Source organism: Vitis riparia, chromosome 3 (assembly GCF_004353265.1).
Source record: "Vitis riparia cultivar Riparia Gloire de Montpellier isolate 1030 chromosome 3, EGFV_Vit.rip_1.0, whole genome shotgun sequence".
Lineage (NCBI taxonomy): Eukaryota > Viridiplantae > Streptophyta > Magnoliopsida > Vitales > Vitaceae > Vitis > Vitis riparia.
Window position 1 is genome coordinate 14,613,524 of NC_048433.1, and position 22,841 is coordinate 14,636,364.

Below are 22,841 nucleotides of genomic sequence, written 5' to 3' on the forward strand. Positions count from 1 at the left end.
AGATGTAGATTCTAGTGTCATAGCTCAATTTTGTGCTAGGTTTGATGTATTGGATGAGAAAATTTCTGCTCAATCCACCTTGTTGTCTGAGCAGATTTCTCAACTCCAATCTCATATGGAGAGAGGCTTCTCACTAATTGATGGACAAATGCTTTGCAACATGGATCAACTGCACGCTCTTGAAGATTTTGTCCATAAGCATCTTTCTTAGCCAAGTAGCAGCTAGTTATCTTTTTGGAAAGCTCTTTGTCTTATGTGCTTTGCTTATCATTTTCATTTTGCTAGTCTTATGTACTTTGCTTATTTTGGACAGTTCTTTGTCTTTTTCTGGGACAAAAATAGGGAGACATTTTACATTTTACACTTTACATGGAGGGTGATATGACATGTAGTTGATCATGACAATTTCTGTGTTTTGTGCTTTGGATATTTGATATGTTGATCATGATCACCTTTTTGTGTATTTGTGGATATTGGACATGGTTTTGGACTCATGAATGCATATTGACTATCTTTAGACAAGTGATCTTTGTGGATATATGTGGATATTTATGTGTCAATTCATTTGAAACTTGTGAAAGCGTCTTGGTAATATGTGCAGGTGCTACTAGTGTTTTTCTTGAGATTTATTTGTAGGCATTGTAGTACTTTTGGTGAGGTTTTGAGTGAGTGAGTGGCCTTGTATGAGAGTTGGGTGGGGCTTACTTACTTGTACTCACTGTGTTGTAAAGGGTTTTGTCCCAAAATTGCCAAAGAGGGAGATTGTGAGTGTTTAGCTAGGTTGGCAATTCCGGAAAAAATTCCTAAGTGTCCCCTAACTCATCTTTCCAATTCCTCTTCGGACTACTTGACTTTGAAAACTAAAACTTTGCTAAGAGGTCGAGGTATGTAGCTGAGTGTGTGGTGATTGAATGTGAATCAACCCCAGTTTTAATCTTTAAAAAATTCCCATCCCAGTCCCCCGTCCCGTTTAAAAAATTAAACGAGGCGAGGCAGGGTGGGGCAGGTATGGGAATTACTTTAAAATTTTTTTATTACATTAAAATAAATATATTTTATAAATAATAAAATTATTATATTTTTTATAACTTATTTTATTAATTTTTTATTATTATCTATATATTAAAAATAGTAAAATAAAATTTTAAAATAAATTAATTTTAAAATTTAAATTAAATTTAATTTTAAAATTAATTTTATATATAATCGGGACGGGATGGGGGAATACCTGAACCCACCCCGGGTTTTAAAAAAAAATCTCATGCTTGTCCCAAACCCATTTATTAAAATTAAACCCTGTCCCATTAGGGGCGGGGCGGGTACCCGATAAAACCCGCCCCACTGCCATCCCTGTATACTGTCCTTATTTTATTTTATTTTTTCATACTAAATCAATCCAATTTTTTATGGTTTTTTTTTTTTTTTTTGAGTATTTATCTTCTTCTTCAATGTTCTCATTCACAATAGCTTTGGTATGGAAAGCAACTTAGTCCTAAAACCCCTTACATTTCAAGAAGCTTAGCCCTCTATTTCTCGATCTTGATCTAATAAAATTATTAAATCAATCTCTAACCATGATTACAAAACCTTAATCCTCTATTTTTTTCTTTTAAGTTCCTTCTCAAACACCATTTGTAGAGTATCAAAAAAACATTAGAGGCATTCATAAAGATTACCATTGAAAAATTTTAAAAAGGCACAAAGTCAAAGCAAATGGTGCATCTTTTGAGTGAGCCAAAATCAAATGTGACTCCTCGAACCCAAAGGCCAATGGCACTACGGTCATTTTAATGCCAAACATGAGAGCCCGATACATGAATGACCTTGACTAAAAAATCCAACAAATAGCTAGTTGACAACTACCTCAAGTTGATTCAAAACAATAATCAAAGCAAAATTAAAATGTTGTAAATTTTTAAATCCAAAACTAATTAAAATATCTAAACAATAAATTCAAATATTATCCCAAACACATTTGTTTTTGTTTTGTTTGTTTGTTTGTTTTTTTCAAAAATCAATACTAAAGCAACTATCCTAAATAATCAACTCAAAATCTATTTCTAAAAGAAGCACATTACTTATCCTGATCTTGTCACCAATGTCATTTGTACCTGAATAGGAGAATAATAGAGAAAGGGTGAGCTAGACAACTCAATAAGAAAAAATAGTTTAATAAGAAAAATAAAGTATAGTATGGAATTAAATAAAAAAATCACATTTTTACAAAAATCAATTAGCAAGTAAGCTCCTTTAATTCAATAATTTAATTTACTTTCATAAAAAAAATTTAACTCCTTCAATTTAAAGATAAAAAAACATAATATATTTTGCATAATCAATTAATGTCCAAAGGAATTTCACAAACAAATATTTTGCTTTGTTCCACTTATAATAACACTATGCCTAAATAGTTTGACTTGCATTAGGTGGCTAGATTTAATTTATTCCTCTTATTGGTGGATGGAGTAGTTTCTAATAAATGGTATACCAATGGCCAATAATCAATGGTATACCAATGACCAATAATACCCTTACTGGCTAAGGTTACACTATATCACTACCTCCACTAAGAGAAATGGAGGTCAAACAACTAATCCCATATTGACCAAGGTTACATATAATAAGGGTTTCCAAAATCATTATAATAAATTGAAAGTAAAATGCACTTGCATAATAATAAACCAAATGATATGATATTCCTAATTTATTTTATAAATCATGGAACAAATTAGAATATATTTCAAAAAAGTATTACTTGATCCACTTTGGAAAATTCAAATATTTTGATGCTTCCAAAAACAGATAAAAAACATATAGGAATTATAAAATGACTTATTAGGTTTTTAACCCTTACCTTAAAGGAGTCTCTCAATTTTCTGAAGCACTTGATCTCAAAATACTTATAGTGCATTTGATAGCGATTTTGAAAAATATTTTTAGCTTTTCTAACACTTGAAAATTTTAATTTTTCAAGTATTAAAAATGGTAGAAACACTTTTCAGAATCGCTATCAAACACACTCTTAATCTACATTTAACATAACATACTTTTAAAAAATAATTATTCGATGAGTTATTTATCCAAAATTATGATTTGGTATTCTTAATTTTGTGTTAATATTATTCTCCCTCATATTTTTGTTAATACTCCGATTTTTTATTTTCTATATAAATGTGATGTTATTTTAATCAAGAGGCAATTTCCAATTTATATAAAACTCTTATTCCCCAGTATATTCATAACATACCCTTTTCACTCGAACTAAAACTCTCAACACTCTAATCGTGTGTCTATTTAATTAACCTTATTAGTATTATGATTTTCTACTTCATTATTCTATTTTCTATTTCACTTTCCACACATTGCAAAACATCCAAGCCCGAAACTCAAGAATATTTTTCACTCCACATTATTTATTTAAGCCAAACTCACTATTATGCATTTAGGGAGTGCACAAAGATTTATTTAAAAAAGGGGGGGATTTCAGGTTTTGAGCTTCAAATTTTTTTATGGATTTAGGATTTGACTTGGGAATTATATAAAGATTTAAACAGAAATTTAGAAATAGGTTTGGGACTTCATAAAAAATAAGATGGGGTGCCCAACTTTGACCCATTTTTGAGGATCTTTGGAAAGCCAACACATTTTAATTAAATTCAATCTATTTAATAAAGCTTTTTTTTTTTTCTTAATGCAGGACATCATTTTCTTCTTCTTTTTTTCTTTAGTTATTTAACTAAACAACGTTAAATAATAAAAATCTAGGTATTAAATAAAAATTACTTTCCAATTAATCTTGAATATTCTCTATTAAATAGATTAAATTTAATTAACTTCAAATTTTACTAATAAAAATCTAGGACTAAGGGTATTTTATAAATTTTTACTAAATTAACTAGTAATAATTTGAAAATAATTAGAAGTAGATAATTTCATAAAAAAGTTTAATTAGAATTAATTAAGTTTTTATATTAAAAAAATATTAATATTTTTAGTTAAGTTGAATTAGATACTAAGATAAGATAGATAAAACAACATTTAGGGGACGGTATTTTAGTTATTTATCAATTATTTAACAGTAACATCATCCTTGACTAACTAACAGTCAATCTTCGACCTTGTTCAACGTCAATCAACGGGTGGTTATGGTACACCGCACACCATGGTGGGTTATTAAGAGGATATTAATGTAATTTCAGAAAATTGAGAGACTAAAGTATAATTGTCAAATACCTTAGGGATGACTGTTTAGTTTTCCATATAAAATATTGCTCAACAGAAATAACTTTAATCCCATAAAATAATTGTAAAAATATTAATCTACAACAATAAAATAGTAATAATAATAATAATAATAATAATAATAATAATAATAATAATAAACTATACATTATTTCGAAGGTATGCAAACAAAGAAAACTACAGATAAATTAAAAACTTGAGTAAATTAAATTTTGACTATGAAAATGAATATAGTAAAATTAAAAAATTTGATCCATTAATTATTTATGTTTAGACAATTAAATGAAATGCTAAAAACACGTAAAAATATATTAAAAAAGAGCGATTACCTCAAATAGGGAAGAATGATAGAGCTCTAACCAGCTTGTTCAACTCGAACCACCTTTAAACTTTTGATTGGAATCTAAGGATAACAAATCGTATTATGCTTAATTGAAATGAAATGATTGAATTTAAAATGGATTATTACTTTAGCAACAAAGACTTTCAATTGACTTATGCATGAAGTAATCTAATCAAGTACACTATTGTTTACTAAATTTGTAAGAAATGTCATAAAACAATACTCTATCTAATTAAAGATAATTAAAAACATAATATTTTGGCAGTAGTTTTTAAAAACTAATGAACAAATTTTTATTCATTAGAAATATTATCGGAGGAAAAAACTATCTAATAGAATTACTTTACCAATGATTTTAACTTGTCAATAAATAGGTATCACACTATTTCAGCAATAAGAAGAATTGCATGTTGCAAGAAGTTTGGAAGAAGCTTACAGGAGGAATAGAGATGGAGGGGGAAGTCGGATTTGGCAAAGAGAGTGCCCATGGTGGTGGGAGAAGGATAAGAGAAGCTGCATTCCCCATCTTTCTTGTCTTCCTCATACACCAGACGAACCCCACACTTTTTCACCTCTAGGTGCTCCCCCATGCGATATATACGAAATGAAACTGTCATGGTGCCGCTCTGCTTTCCGAACTCACCATTGCTTCTAACTTCTAGGCCGCCAACTGATCGATACGCAAACCACATGTGGTCAGCTTTCATTGAAATATGCATGTGAATCGTGTTATACACACCAGCATCTTCGACACAAAAATATATAATGCCCGAGTACTCTTCCCTGTCGTCTACAACAGCACAAGCAGCCAATCCCATCAAATTGGTATTATACCAATGTGGAGGCAGCTCGACTGTTACTGAAGAGCCCATGCTCTGATGGATGAACCACTCTGGAATGCTATTTCCAGGAACAATAGCATCATACTGATTAACTGGACAAGGGGTATGCTGTACCATGAAAACAAACATTGTTGGCATGCACGTAAACAAATATTCTAGGATTAATATTGAATGACTATTTTGTGGGATTCTATCAATTCATTAACAAAATATTATAATATAAGAGAGATTTTATATTCTTTTTAATTATAAATATTATAATATAATATCAAATATTGAAGTGCAATATATTTTTCATTTCGTTTTTTATTCCTGATGGAAACAAAATATGAGTATATGTAATATATGCAGACCAAAATAAAATCCTAAAATATGTGTGTATACCACTGGAAATAATACATATATATGTATATAAGTGAGAAACCTTATTTGGATGCAGGGATTTCGGTATTGATGCAACAAGCTGAATTCCCAGTACGATAGCTTCCAGAACGTCACTGTGCTCATTCTCCACCATTCGGAAGCAATTAGAGAATTTAAAGGTGAACCCTCCTGACTGCCTCAATGCATATGCACTTAATGGATATGAGAAGGTTTCCAGGGACGTGCAATCATTGCACTCTAGAGTTTCAATACTTGATGGAAGCTCTGGCAATGATTGAAGACTCTTGCAGTGCTTCAGTATCAGCTTTTTGAGCTGAGAAAGTTGACTGAGGCTATCAGGCAAGGTAATGATCAAACTGTTTCTGCTCAGATCTAAATCTTTCAATGAAGATAGGGATGCGAGGTCACTGGGCAGTGCTCCTTCCACGAGGTTGCAGTCACTTAAATTCAAACTTTGCAAGGAGTGTAAACCCAACAAAGAAGGCAGTCGCAAGTATTTTGTTGGTGATGACCAGAAAGAGAAAACCAAATTCCATGACATAGAATCCCCTCCCTTACATCCTGCAAATGATAATACTCGAAGGTTTGACAAAAGAGTAATACAGGGAGGTACCTCTTGTATAGCAGTTCCATTTGCATTGAGCTCTACTAAACATTGTAGGCTCCCCAAGTCATCTGGCAATTTCTTCAGTTCGATGCAACCAGAGAGAGTAAGAGTCTGAAGAGATGTCAGCTCACAAATGCTTTGTGGAAGATTTGCAAGTTGTTTACAATTGGTCAAATCCAACAAAACAAGCCCATTAAGATGTGCAATTGATGAAGGTAGCCCTCTGATAGCAGTCCCATCTAAATAAAGCTCTGATAAATTTTCCATTTGCCCTTGGACCTCTGGAAAATTCTTGAGTTTTGAGCAGCCAGAGAGAACAAGAATTTGAAGAGACTCCATATGGATGCTGCTTGGGAAACTACTGAGCTTCTTGCAGCCTTCTAAATTCAGGAAAATAAGCTCCTTAAGAGCTCCAATGGATGGGTGAACTTTCACCAAACTTGTACAACCCTTGAGGATTAGTCTCCTTAGTTTTGGGGTCCCAGAGAAGTCTGGAGTATTGGTTAGAAGTTGAGAGTGGCAAAGTTTGATGAATTTCAACTTCTCAAATGGCTGCCAAAGAAAAAGAGGAAAAAAAGGTTAGAACAAATCCACTTTGATGAACTCTATAAGTCATTTAAAGGAAAAAAAAATGCATATATATAAACTATACTTATACCTTGTTTCCTTCCCATAATTGTGCAAGCTGACTAGAGCACATGTTTAGCTCAACAAGCTTCTCTGGATAAAAATTTGCTGGAAGGGTCTTCAAAGGGTATCCATGCCAATGGAGAGATCTTAAGTTGTTGGAGAGAAATTTAAAATTCCCAAATAGATGCAATTTACAGCCATTGTCCCCATGGTATTTCCTTCTCCAAGCATCAGCCCTAGCAATTAACTCTTTCCTAGATAAATATTCAGAGCTTCCAAAAAATTCACAATTACAGAATCTGAGCAATCTTAATCTGTTCATCTTTGCAAAGGCATCAACATTGAGGTTTAGCTCTTTAGATGCTGACAAGTCAAGGACTATGCCTTCAACTGCTTGAGTCCCCTAAAATTAACCAAGAGCAGAGTATGAGATGAACGTTAAAATGAAACTATTGAAAAAGAAAAATGAAAGTCTAGACAACAGCAAACTAATGACTTTTTTTTTTTCTTTCCTTTATTATTTTTTTTTTGTAAGTGTTGTTGGAGAAATGATTTTGGAACACACAAAAACGCATTTTTTAAGGTAGCAATTATTGTAATGTAAGTAAAATTGTACAAATTTGTGAGTTCTTAAATGACATGGAATAATATTCATCAAACTCATACTTTCAATTAGAGCTTATACATGTAAAAAAGAGAGTTAATGCACTTCGGTCTTACCGTATTTGTTGTTAATACATGATTAACATCATCATGAACCAGTAACCTACTGCGTGTGCCGAGGTCTTTGATAGATTCTTGACGAACAACTTCCCAACCCATTTCTTGTAGCAAATCATGCATGCACAACTTATTTTTTGAAATAGTTATGAGCGACTTATCTAGAAGACTTCTTATGCCAGTGTCAAAGAAGAAACAACTATCTAGTATTTCTCTAACAAAATCTTTGTCTTGCCCTTTATAGAAGAATGCAACATCAAGAAATATATCCTTTTCATTGTCATCTAATCCGTCAAAACTTGTTTTGAGCACATTCTGAACTTTCTTGTTGGGGAATTGTTTTAGTTTATCCAATTCACTCTTCCATTCGGGAACGCTTTTTTCATATAGAAAAGAACCCAAAACTTTAAGGGCTAAGGGAACACCTTTAGTATAATATAATGCATCACCACATAGGGTCAAAAAATCTTCTGTAGGGAACTTTTGTCTAAATGCATACTGGCAAAAAAGCTTACGAGCTTCATCATACTTTAATTCCCTAACTTCATATATTGCATCCACTTGACGATTAAGCACTTGCTTATCTCTACTTGTTATGATAATTCGACTTCCTGGACCGAACCAATTATGATTTCTTGCTAAATCCTCCAATTGTTGTTGGTGATCCACATCATCAAGAATAATAAGGGCCTTCATGGAGCGGAGTCTATCCTTTATAATATTCATTCCTCTATTGAAAACTTTTGTATTTAGATTTCCTTCCCTTAAAACTTGTGAAAGGAGTTCAATTTGTAAATCAATTGAATCATTTTTTTGCGATTTTTCTCTAACGTTTGAAAGAAAGCAACAACCTTCAAATTGATTACAAATTCTCTCACAAACAACTTCGGCAATGGTAGTCTTACCTATGCCAGGCATGCCCCAAAGTCCTACCATCCGAACATCAATTGAGTCAATGCATAATAATGAAACCACATCCTGTATATGGGAATCCATTCCAACTAAAGCCTCCATGTTGCTTGAGGATGCATCAATCAAATCATTCAGGATCTTGGTAACAATTTCCTCAATAACCTTGGATTCATGTCTACAAAATTCAAATTAAGAACAATCATATGGACATTTTTTTTTAATCCATAAAGGGACAAAAAAAGAAAATAGATGAACATAATAGAGCTTAATTAGATTTATTCTTCACTGCTGAAAAAAGAAGGCGCGCAGGTCAAATATAACTTAACAGGATGAAGGTAAAACTGATGAAATTGTTAATCCCATTATCTTATTGTTAGGGTGGGAACACATATATAGTAGCCAATAAAAGAAGAGGTATGAGGCTAGGAATACTCTATGGTGAAATTATACAATCTTAGATGTTATTATTCATTTTGGCACTCTCCCAATTGATGAGTCTGCATAAAGAACATCTTAGAAATGAGGCTAGGAATACTATGAAAGCTACTCAATGCTTTTTATGGTAGTGGGACCTCTACAACAACACATCCATCTAGAGAGGGACCACTAATTCCATGTGGTTCATATTGATAACATGGTCGACCCTACAAGGAAAGGATTGGTTTTTCAAAGCTGAAAAAGAATGATGATCCAATGGGGTTGGTGTACACTAAGGTTGGAAAAGCATTATCCAATGGGGTTGAAGCAGTGTTAAAGCATTCAATGGGATCTGTTGGTGGTAGGGCCCAAGTTTACTAATAAAGAGCCATGATAATTACCATTAGGGAGTTGCAAACTAGTTTTATCAAGGGGCATATGACCAGGTGCCTAACTTCATTTATGCTTCTTGTCATTTTTGGGATCAACAAACCTCATTGATCTGTTGTAAAATGAAATTTTACAAAATCCTCACCCTAGCTTTATCATTTTTCTTTTTGATAAATAAACAGGCAACATTTGATTAATACACACTTCAAATATTCCAAGAAAGAAATTTAAACAGAGCTGAGAAGGGAAAAGAAAAACACATAGAAAGCAAAAAGGTGCAATAGAATTACTTTTCTCGCGAATCTCATTCAGAAAACTTGGCTGTTTCATATATATATATATATATATATAGGGTTTAGATTCATCTTCTTGGATCAATATCTACACTCCTTTACTAGGTATTGATTGACAAGAAAATTTGCAAAATCAACCCCCAACATTTGACTACTACGCACTTCATTTTCCCAGAATGAAATTTAAGCAGAGCTTAGATGAAGAACAAGAAAAAAAACCGACAAATAGAAAACAAATAAATGCAGTTAAAAGAATTACCTATCTCTTGAATCCCATCCAGACAGTCCGGCTGCTTCAGTTAAAGCTTCTCTCCACTTGAGCACTTTCTCCATATTCGCCCTGTAAACTTTTTCATGCTTGGCAAATGCTTCTGCAAAACTCTCTGTTTGTTTTCTTACATGAGAGGGATCCACTTTGTAAAAAACCGGTAGAGCTCTGTGTCCCATCACTTTGACGCAGTCCAGAATCTTTACCAGTTCATCCAAACACCAACTCGAAGAAGCATAGTTTTTGGAGAAAATGATGATGGAAAACCTTGACTCTTCGATTGCCTTCAGGAGTGCTGGAGATATTTGTTCACCTCTCCTGAGTTGATCGTCTATGAAAGTCTTGATTCCTTTTCGGCAAAGCGCCTGGTGAAGATGGTCAGTAAAGCTTTTGCGGGTGTCTTCACCTCTGAAACTAAGGAAGACATCATACTTCCGGTGATGGGTTGTAGAAGAAGAAGCTAAGAGGCTGGTTGAAGAAGAAGCCATTGGAAAATTGGAAGAAGAGGGTTGAAAGACTGGTAGCTTGACTGAGACAATTGTATAGCTTAGGAGGGTAGGTATGGATGATGAATGCCACATTAAAGCAAGATATGCATGGCTTGATGTGCAAACCACTCAAAAATTAAACAAGTAAATAAATAAATATTGAAAATGTATTTCTCTTTTTTCTCACACCACAAATTTCTTTAAAGAAAAAAGAAAAGTCAAAAAGTCGAAAAGGAAATGGGAGTGGCATAAAAAAAAAAATATTTATATATTCGTCATAGCCTCTTATATATAAAAGGAGACTAATTAATGTTATTTATTTAAATCTTTCCTTTGCATGTTAAATTTTACACACCGAATAAAAATATTAAAAGGGTTAATTACACTCAAACTCTCCTTCAGGTTTATTGTAAATACATTAAGCCTCCATTAATTCTAAATTTTGTCAATTAAAACTCCTATTTAATATTAAAAAATAATTATTTTTATTAATGGAATATATCTATAAGGTGCTAACCGATGAAATTTAAAATTATTAGTGATTAAGTATATTTATATCAAACTTCAAAAGATATGAATGAAATTAACATAAAATATCATGAGACTAACAAATAATGAGGTAGATCCATTGAAAACATTTATCATTCTTTTTTCTATATATATATATATATATATATATATATATATATATATATATATATATATATATATATATTATTTTAATAAAAATATGTTGTTTTCAAATCAATACAACCACAGTCTAACAAAAATCTTATATTAAAAAAGAATAAAGTCCTGTTTTTTTTTTTCCATTAATATCAATAATTGGATTTTACAAAATACAAAAAAAAAAAAAAAATATTAGATGGAAATTCAGAAAAAAAATATATTGATAAAATGGAATTCAATAAAAAAAAAAGAATTATAAAAATATTAGAAAAACTCTAAAAATGTAATAAAATAAATCATAATACATATATTAAAATTATTTTATTAAAAAGAAATAATATATATATATATATATATATATATAATTTGAGACATTTGGCAATTATAAAATGTGAGCCATAAAAATTTCATTTTTGAAATTTATACTCAATAATTACTAATGTGAAAATAGAAATTTTATCTCATTCAAAACACATTATATATTTCAATATTTAAAAATTAAGACACATTACTAAATTTTTCAACCTAATTTAATATTTTCCGTCATTTTAACAAATATTTTATTAAATATTTTCCAATATAGAATCTATAAATTAAGCTTTCACCATATTCTAAAATTTATTTTAAAATCATATTAAAATTTTTATTTCATACTTTTTTAATATTCGAATCTAAATTTAAATTTAACAATGAAATATCATATCATTTTATTAAGTTGTTTAGCTATGAATCATTTAATAGTAAGTTTTTTGATTTTTCATAACTTCTTAAATTAATGTATCAATATGAAACCCTAAATTAATGTGTAGTATTTTGAGGTGGAGATAGAATTTTTACATAAATTTATATATAAAAAAGCAAGTTTCAAGTGAGTCCGGGCTTAGACGTAATTTAAATAAAAAAGGTCGAATGGAAAAAGGAAAAGTGGGAGACACAAAAGAGAAAAAGATAAGAATGGGTAGAGGGTCATTGCTTTTTCCAAGAGAATAATGATTCGAGGGCCATCTTTTCTTCTCATCCAGGAAGAAACAACTTTCGGCAAGAAGAAGGTGAGTCCATAATTATTGGCATAAAATAATAGTGGAATCTTTTGGGTCCCAACATGACCAATTATTAAATTTAAACCTGTTCCACACGAAATTAGAAATTATTATGACCCAAACAATTTTTAAAAGCCAATTAACTCTATAGCTAATACTTAAAATAATTCTCCCCATTTCTTTTACCATACAAATACACTACTATTTTATTTTTATCTTGTAAAATTTCTATCAATCATTAAAAAAAATAAAAAAATAAAAAAATAAAAAAATCAAATATTCATTTAAATTAATATAATATAAATATTTTAAATTTATAAAAAGAACTACATCATATCCTCCTATTGATTTATTATTATTTTTTTTTTTTTGAAAAACTAAGACTTCATTTAGAAGCTAGATTTCTCAAATGGTAACATCAAAACTATGGTTTTCAACGTATGGTAGTTTTTTTCTTTTAGTTAAGTTTTTTGTATTTTACTTTTCGTACCACATTAAACTAAATTCATATTCAAATTATTATAGCTCCAAATTATGCAAGTATAAGTTTCATAAATTTTTACCAATTTATCAAAGTATTGTGCCAATACTTGGAGAGAAGAGAGAATTTTTATATTAATTAAAATAGTATGTAAAGGGGATTTCAAAAATTGTGGAATAATATTATTCTTGTTGTAAAATAATAAAATGGAAGGAGAAGAAAGTGAAAAAGAGAAATTATAATGTAGGAAGAAAATGGAATGACTTTTCATTAGTGGTTTCACCATTTTATAGAGAGTCACAAAGAGATATACATCAATATGGATGATCATCCACGAGTTTCCATAATCCGATAAATTTTCATATTTTATAACACTCTCTGTTGGATGATTATAAGAATATGTCTTATTAAAACCTTATTAGGAAAAATCTTATGGGTAAAACCCTAGTGAAAGAAAATAGTACAATATTCTTTTGAACTACTACAACTGTTTTGTTAAAAACCTTACCAATAAAACCCAATGGGACAAAACTTGGACGAAGAAAAAAAGAGTACAACATAGTGATATTCTTATCAATTAGCTCCCCCCATGTTGACATGATTATATTTTCTCTAGTAGTGTAGCATGAAGATTTTTGAGTCGGCGTATTCCAATAAGCTTCTTGAGTATTGTAGTTGACATTGTTTTTGTGAATAAATCTACTAAATTGTCACTTGATCTTACTCGTTAAATAACAATTTTGTTACTCTTCTAGAGTTGATGATAATAAAAGACTTGGGCAATATATGCTTGATTCTATCACCCTTAATGCATTATTATTTAATTTGTATAATGCATGCAACATTATCTTCTTATAACTTGGTAGATTACCTCTTATGGAGGGCAATCCACATGTTTCCATTATTTTCTTGATTGATCTCCATGATATTGTCGTACCACCATATGTAAATACATACATTTGAGATCGAACTTTGTAAGGGTTTGAAAGATAGTCAGCGTCTATATATTTAAACAATTAAGATTTTCGTCCTTCCGAATAATATAAACCTATGTTATCATAGCATGACATGATTGACTTTATTCCAATGTCTCTAAGTTAGTGTAGAACTATATCTCACAAGTAAGTTAACAAAGAATATAATATTTAGTCGTATATAATTTGCAAAATATATCAGTGCACTAATAATACTATAATATGGTACTTCAAGTAGTTCTTCATTATCTTCTTTGAAACGGAAGAGATCCTTTTTCACTTCAAATGAACAAACTATCATTGGAGAACTTAAATCAAGATATATATATATATATATATATATATATTGTTTCATATGAAAACTACTCAAAAATTAAAAATAAATAAAGAATGTTTTCTTTTCTCTTCTTCTGCACTATGAAATTCTTTTTTTCTTTTAAAGATGATAAAAACAAGGTTAAAAAGTAAAAAAGAAAAGGAAAAATGGAAAGTGGGACACAAGAGAGAAAGATAAGAATAAGATAAGAATAACATAACTATGTATTTGGTGAGCATTAGATCTTCACAAAAGGTTCCAATTAATGTTATTTATTTAAATATTTTATTTTGATGTTAATTTTTAAAAACTACAAATTTAAAATATTATAAGATTAATAAATAATAAGGTAAGTAATTGAAAATATTTGTTACTTTTTTCAATTTTATAATATATTTTTTTCAGTCCAATATAATAGTATAACAAAATTCTTATATTAAAAAAAATGAAGTTTTGATTTTTTTTTTTTTAATTAAGAAATGAATTACTTGGTTCACATGATTAATATTTTCAACCTAATTTAATTTTTTGTGTTATTTTAACAAATATTTTATTAAATATTTTTTAATGTAGGATCTATAAGTTAAGCTTTCATTATATTCTAGAATTTATTTTAATATCGTATTAAAATTTTTATATCATATTTTTCTTAGCATTTGAATCTAAATTTAAATTTAATAATGGAATATCGTATCAGTTGCTTAGATAGTAGGTTTGTCGATTTTTCGTAGCTTCTTGAATTAATGTATCAGTATATGAAACACTAAATTAATGTGTAGTATTTTGAGAAGGAGATATAATTTTTACATAACTTTATATATAAGAAAGCAAGTTTCAAGTGAGTTCAGGCATAGACGCAATTTAAATAAAAAAGTCAAATGGAAAAAGGAAAAGTGGGAGACAAACAATTTTTAAAAGCTAACATTTTAACTGATGCTTAAAATAATTCTCCCCATTTCTATTAGTATACAAATACACTACTATTTTTATCTTATAAAATTTATATCAATCATTATAAAAATAAAAAAATAAAATAAAATATTAAATATTCATTAAAATATATATTAAATAAATATTTTAAATTCATGAAAAAATTACATTACATCATGCTATTGATTTATTATAGAAAAACTAAGGTGATGTTTATTTTTTTAACTTAATTCTAAATAGAACTTTAATGTTTAATAGTATTAAGTATTAGGTTTTTTTTTAATGTTTTTTTTTTAAATATTTCGATTTTTTCTATTCAGCAAAAAATTTATAATAAATTATAAAAAAAAAAGTAAAAAAAAAAAAAAAATTAAAGTCTAAAAACAAATTACTTTTAATAAAAAAACTAAAAAAAAAAAAATGGCCTTTAAGACTTCATTTAGATGGAAACATCAAAACTATGGTTTTGAACATCTCAATTTCTTTTTAGTTAAAATTTTTGTATTTTAATTTTTGTACCACATTAAACTAAATTCATGGTCAAATTATTATAGCTCAAAATCATTCAATTATAAGTTTCATAATTTTTTACTAATTTATCAAGTATTGTGCCAATACTTTGAGGGGAGGGAGAATTTTCATATAAATTAAAATAACATTTAGAGGCAGTTTCAAAAATTGTGAAATTATACCATTTTAGTATAGAAGATATGGTTTAGGTATTTATTGAGATGGATATAAAATTAATATTTTAAAATCTGTAAAAATAAATATTTGTATGTGTTGTTGTCCAACTGCCATACCCCACATTCCTCACTTGCTCTTCCACTTTCTCACACTCTCTTCTTTTTCCCTTAGGGTTTTCTTTTAAATTATCTTCTCCTCACCTTCCTCCTTAATTCCACTCGCTCAATCACGACGCAGTCAAACATAATGTTGACTTGGAAATTCATTTTTATTTAATTAAATTAAACAAATAAAAGAAATTTTTTAAATCAATCTAGTATATTATTTTCAAAATATTTTATTAAATCTTCTGAAACGTGGTTCTCCAAAATAAATGAGTTGTAAGAATGTATAAGAGAATAATGGGACAGGGTGGGAATGAAAATGGGATCCACATGGATGCAAAGAGCAGGGAAGTTTGAAATCTTGAAAGTTTGATGATTTTTTTTTCTCTAATTTACCGTATTAAAGTATCAATGCTTTGAGGAGAAGATAGAAGTAATTCTTGCATAAATTTATGTATGAACTTAAGGAAAGATGTGGCATAATATCATTTTTGTTTCAATTATAGGTTTTAGAAAATAGGACTTCGGCATTTATTGAAGTAGGCATAAATAAATATTTTAAATTCTATACAAATAATTATATATACATTATGCTATAGTGATAAATTAATTATAGAAAGAAAAGGTCTACTTGCACTACTATTTTTATTATCATTTTCACCACATTGATAAATGTTAGGTAAGGCTCCAACTTGAACAAATTGGTCCAACCTAAATTGAATCTAATCCAATTTTTCAATAAACTCAGCCAATCATTTTTTAGTATATGAATTAGGCTCATCTAGATTTTTTATTTTTTTATTTTTAATATAAACTTAATTCAAGTTGGATTTAAATCAATGCTCAAACAATTTGAATATAACTTAAACCTAATTTAATATTTTTATAATATTTATAATGTGTATTAATATTTGTTTATGCTATATTTATATATATATTTTTAAATCAAATTATAAGTATAATATATAATATTTCATTTAATATACAATTTTATTCTCTACTCAAATTTAACTTGCTAACTTAGTTTGTTAGTGCTAACTTGAACAATTTGAGCTTAATATAAGTTTGAAAAAATAAGATTAAATTATTCTTGAATAAACCACGTTAAATTAAATATTATATTGATTTAGTTCAAATTGATCTATCACCTTCTTGTAGATAAATATTTCCAAAAATCCTGTACACTTGAAAGAATGATGAAGTGGGGTTGGATGGAGGTGGGGCAACGTGAAGGCAACATGGTAGAAAAGGTCATTCAAGATGGGGTACACCTATCACACACCTCCATTTCCTACTTGCCCCTCCTTTTTTTCTCTCACCTTTTCCTCGTTTGCTTACTTTGGGGCTTTTCTCTGAATTTGTTTCCTCACCTTCTTCCTTGATTCCATTTCCTCAAAACATAATGTAGTCATACACATTGTGAATGCAAAAGTCCATTTTTATTTAACTTGAATAGAAAAAATGGTAAAATTAATTATTTTAATAAAAATATTTTTAAAATATAATGTTTCTATTATAAAATTTATTATGAAATATAAAATTTATTTTATTATATTTACTCCTTTTTTGTCTCTTTTATTTCTAAACAAATCAAATACATTTTTAAAAATAATAATTTAATTTTTATGTTATTTTGAAAAATATTTTATTGGATATTCTAAAATATATTATTTATGATAATAGTTTTCCAAACTATAAGTTATAAGAATAATTTCTTTAAAATTTATAATTTATAAGGAAAATTAGTCATAATAGTGTAAAAGATGTAAATATATGAGCTTCATCCCAATAGGTAATACCCATTAACTAATGGGTTTAACAATACTATTCTTCTATATCGAGCTGTATAATAGAAATTATGGTAACAATTAATGTCATGGGAAGTTTCATTCTTGGTCATCTCATGCTTACCTATCCATCTTTGAGATCTTAGAGGAGGGATTTTGGAGCACAATAATGTCGGTCTTAAGCTCAAAAGTTAATGACACAAATGACGATGATATTGAATATTATGAACAATTGGTCTACCCTTACTTGACACAATTTGGCTGAAAAGAGATCGATCGAAGTTAAGAGAAAAATTTTGGTCGAATTTAATATCATGTGTATTTTAATTATTGGAAAGCTTGAGAGAAAGTAAATGAAAAGGAAAAATAGGAAAGATAGAAGCGTTAAAATAGAAATGGAATTATTTTTTTTTTTAAAAAATATATCATTTCTCTTATTTTGATTATACCCTTTTAAGAAAAATATGAAAAAGATTTTTAATTATTTTATTATTTCTTTTTATTTTTTACTCATCTATTCAAATATAAGAAAATAAAAAATTTAATATTTTTCTTTCAAAATATAGCTAAAAAGTTGTTTAATTTTCAACACATATGCTTATAAGATAAAATAAATAAATAATAGCATCTAGATGTCAAGGAAGATACATTGATACTTCTTGGGGTCTTCGTCTACATTGGTGGAAATAAATATTAGGAGTTAAACCAAACTATGTTTGAATGCCTTATTTGTGTTAATAAACCTAATAATATATGTATGTCAAAATAATCTAATTGGATAACCTATATAAATCATGTGTAGGGTCGTACCTTTAAAATATGCATGAACATTTCTCGAATTATTAGTTGTAAATAATATTTCAATATAACATATCATAAGTATGTGCAATTTCTAAATTTATTATATGTCAATTTTAAAGGAGTTCTAAATAACATTTAAATAAACATTTCTAGTCACAGTTAAAAATATATATATTCTATGACATCTTACATTAGATAGAAAAAGAAATTCATGATACTATATATAATAAGCTTCTTTCAACTATAGTAACATTTTTAAAAATTGTGAGGATGTATTAGGTTTAGAACAAACAATATCTATATATCATATGTTAATTTGCCAAAACAATAATTTATATACTAAGCATATGCATGGATGTATAATTCCTAAAAGTGTTTAGTAAATTACTAACCAAGATATTCAATTGATCAATAATCAAATAACTTGTAATAGTTGAGCTTCTTACACATAAAAATCCTACGGTAGAAATAAGGAAAAACATGGAAGAAACTTTTAGGCGCTAATTAACTATGCGAACAATAAGATCTCTTATGCTAAAAAGAGGACCTGGGATATTATTTTGAGTAGAAATCCTTTTAACCAAGTTTAGTATCTTTACACACGACATTGTATAGAGTCACATTAAAAATAAGCTTCCTAATGTCATAAAACCTAAAGACAACACACTAGGAAGCAACCAAGTTGCATCCCACTAACTTGTCTAAGACAAGGTGCTTAATCAATTGTAATGATGCTTGATAAATGAGCCTTTAAGAAACTACTCCATTAGATGTCTTTTATGTTTAGTTTGAGTTGTAGTAAAAGATGTTTTTTTTGTCCTTGGCATCATTTTCTTCTATTTTACTACATTACAAGTACACTATGTAAAAATAAAGCACTTGAACACAACTTCAAAATACATAAAACTTTATCAAACTTTTGATTGAATATCAAGATTTGCGCACTGCAAGGATAATAGCTTATAGCCATGGCCACTGACTGTGACTAAATGTCATATGAAGTGTGGCTATAAAAATATAGCTGCATAATAAATTGGCCGCCACAAAGTGTGATTATTGGTGGCGTGGCAATATGCTATGGTCACGGTTGTTGGTAATTTTGCGACTATAGGTTCTCTTATAGTCACAGCCAATTAGTGACTGTGACAAAAAGTATCATATGGATATATACTAGCCACTAAGTATTAGCCGTGACTATGGGTATGTAATGGTGACAAACACTTCCTTCCCACGACCAAAAGTTATTACATGTTTCAAATATAAATTTTTAGCTTCTTTTTTTTTTTTTTTTTTTTCCTTTTTCGATATTCTCAACTACAAAATTTCTTAACTTTGTGTATGTAAAAATAACACTTTTGATATTCTCTCTAATAAATTTCTTGTAGTTTATATTCCACATATTGTTATTTATAAAAAAAATTATTTAATTGTCTATATCTTTATCTAATTATAATCAAAATTAAAAAAAAAAATAATATGTACAAGTACAAAACACATAACGGAACCATGGAGAGGTGATTGATAGTCCAGTTAGGATCTTGTAGAAAACAAGAACCAAATAACATAAGTTATATTACAAGGCCAATCAAGAAACTCTATTCTACCATTTTGGAGGGTGAATTGCTTATGAAGAATTCTTCAATGGGATGTGATTCCTCAATCTTCGGACGGAACCAATTTCGATTTGCAGGACAACACCTTTCAGGGAGTAGTTAATGGGCCTTACCATTATTCCAACCCACTAAGGCTTATTCATTAACAATGCTGATGAAATTGCGACAGCAAGGTCTAGGTTTGGAAACCTAAATAAAATAAAAACTCAATTAGATGGTTTAGTAAGTAGTTATCTATCACAAAGAAAGAACTACCAACCTAATCTATTTCTGTAAACAAGATAATTAATGAAAAATATGAAAAGAAAAGAGCAATAATTGGATATATAATCATAAAATAATAACTCTTGCTATAGGTAGATAATTATAGATTTATTTGATTTTATTTTCTTGGGAGGATGAGACAGAAAAAAAAAAAAAGATTTATCTAATGGGTTTATGATAGAAAAAGTCCATCATGTGATTTCAACTAAAATTTTTTCTTTTAATATAATTAAAATTTCATTATTTTTCTTGGAAAAGCTTCCCAAACAAACTCTTGGCAATTTCACATTTTACAAAATTTAAACATATCCTATCTTAAAAAAATTATAAAAACTAAGTAGCACAACCATAAATGGCCATCCATGCAAGGAAAGAAATAGATTATAAAGATTTATTTACCTATTGAGCTCACAAATAAAGAAGAAATATTCTAACTTTGAAAGCATATTTCAAACTTGAGAATTGCACTTCAATCTTTAGAAACAAAATGAGAAGTCATACTTTAGAACAATAAAAGCTAGAGAATTACACCACAACGAAGTTTTAAAAGCTTATAAAAAAAATTAAAACAAGATCGCATTAACAGTGAGAGCCTAAAGGAAAATCACATACTGATTTAATCTACTGCAATATAATACTTTTTGAGCCTTTTATTCTCTGAATTTCTTAATGTAACTGCTTTGCAACCTCAAATTATTTTTATTTTTGTACAAGTTGCTAAGATTGAGGTTCTAATTTCTTCTTCAAATACCCAACCTAAAAATCAAAAATTGTTTATAGATCCACACCTTTTGGATGACATTTTCAAAGTATTTTCTTGCTTTACTGAGGGAACACATTGGGTTTAGTTTTTAAAAGTAGGAAAGCTAGATACACTAGTTGTATGGGTTCAGTATGGATATCATGGAAGTAACCAATCCTTTGGATTCACGTTGATTAGAGAAGCAGTCATCCAAATGCTCATATTAGTGCACAACTGAAAATGAACTCTACAGAAATTAGCTTTTCTACTTGGCTTTCAATGGCTCCAACCAATGTCTTGGAAACCTGATGCATGTACACTCACCAAATTGGAACACTGAAGAAGCAATCCCTCTAGAGAAAAAAAGCAAAAACATTAATTAAATAAAAGAAATCCAAATTCCAAGGCTTCATAAATATCAAAAGCTCAGACGCAGGCACTAGATTAATAATCGCATGCAAATTTGTACAAGATTTCATATTCAAATCATTGAGCTTAGGGCAGTTTAAATACAAAGCCTGCAAATAAATTCACAAGTTCAATATTTGAAGACCAAAACTGACTCAAGAAGATGCTCTATATACTTAATTATCATTTTAGGATACTTTAATTATGTGAATACAAGAAAAACAGTTTTTCTGTTTCACTCCTTTCTTCTTTTGTTTCTTAGAAAAAACTTAATTTATTAAGCATTTCTTTTCACATAAAACTTCATATTATATTAAACCTATTACTTGTTATTTATTATAATTATTATTATTATTATTATTGTTGCAATAATTCATACAATGATCAAAAGAAAAAAAAGAAAGGAAAAAATCAGTGCATGACAAAATTGCTTTATAGAACAGTGTAAGCTAATAAACAAATTGTCTACCTTCCAGACCAGTAAGTTGTATTGAATTGTCTACCTTCATATGATGAGATTGCATAGATGGCAGCCCCAATTGCAATCCTATTGTTTTGGTTAAGAGTTTTAGGTTACTATCATGCTTAAGGTTAATCCCCTAGATGATAAAATTCAAACTTAATGGTAAAACTTCTGAAATAGTTTTATGCTATTACCTTTTGTAAAGAAAGAAAATAGGAAATTATTAATTATTAATTGTATCAAACTTCAAAGAAAAATAGGAAAGATCTTTTTTCATTAATATTTTGCTGCTACCACCCTTTTTCAAGATAAGAATTGAGCTATTCCAGAGATTTCAACTTTTCTATGCTTTCTCTTTACTGTTAGCTTGCCAAAGTCTCACTCTGTTCATGTTGATTACCCTACAAATGAGCAAACATGCCATTGGAATGATGATATTGGCCCTACTGTGGACTGGCTTTTTATTCAACTTAAGAGAAACCTAGTCATAGAATGTGCATCCATCACAAAGAAAGAAAAAGGAAATGCCCTATCTTCAAAATACAAGGGCCAAATGAGAGAAATTCCTATATGCATCATTCCTATATGTAACTAAATGGAGTTTCATCCTCCATTGCCCCCCAACCCAATCAAAGAATGAAAAAGAGAAATCAAATGAACATGACATAAAAGAAAGTAAAAGGTTCGGAGAAATTTAAAGAAATAAAAATAACTACAGGGATTAATTATTTTTTCCAAGAAGTAATTCATATTTTGAATAACTTCTTTAGTTTGTCCATTTTCTTAAGTACTTAAGTAGGCACAACATGTAACTTTTTTTGTCCGTTTGCTTGAAGAAGTCAATAGGAGAGGCTTTCAATTTTTTTTTTGATAGATAAACACACAAAATATATATTAGAAAAAGGGCGCTTAAGAGGCAATCCAAAGCTACAGGGAGTATACAAGAGTCACCAAAAGGCAAGAATAAAAAGAAGCAAACACTCACCAGCCCTCAACTAGAACCCAACCAATAAAAAAAGTTGATTA

The 22,841-nt window shown here is 29.0% G+C and overlaps 1 protein-coding gene across 1 annotated transcript; it reads right to left on the reverse strand.

Annotated features, from left to right (window-relative positions):
- Positions 1-1,968: 1,968 nt before the first annotated feature.
- Positions 1,969-10,557, reverse strand: LOC117910098 (disease resistance protein RUN1-like). Its single transcript, XM_034824153.1, has 7 exons — positions 10,040-10,557; positions 7,769-8,855; positions 7,077-7,451; positions 5,852-6,970; positions 5,022-5,535; positions 4,572-4,645; positions 1,969-2,111 (listed from the first exon to the last, which is right to left on the reverse strand). The coding sequence occupies exons 1-6, from the start codon at positions 10,534-10,536 to the stop codon at positions 4,611-4,613; spliced, it is 3,627 nt and encodes a 1,208-aa protein (XP_034680044.1). The 5' UTR covers positions 10,537-10,557; the 3' UTR covers positions 1,969-2,111; positions 4,572-4,610.
- Positions 10,558-22,841: the final 12,284 nt, after the last annotated feature.

Excerpts from the sequence above, each read along its gene's own strand:
- LOC117910098 (XM_034824153.1), bottom strand. The coding sequence starts at position 10,536 with ATGGCTTCTTCTTCAACCAGCCTCTTAGCTTCTTCTTCTACAACCCAT. Across the intron at positions 6,971-7,076 it reads AATTATGGGAAGGAAACAAG|CCATTTGAGAAGTTGAAATT; the intron begins GTATAAGTATAG and ends TTTCTTTGGCAG. Across the intron at positions 4,646-5,021 it reads CCTCCATCTCTATTCCTCCT|ATTCCAATCAAAAGTTTAAA; the intron begins GTAAGCTTCTTC and ends TGTTATCCTTAG.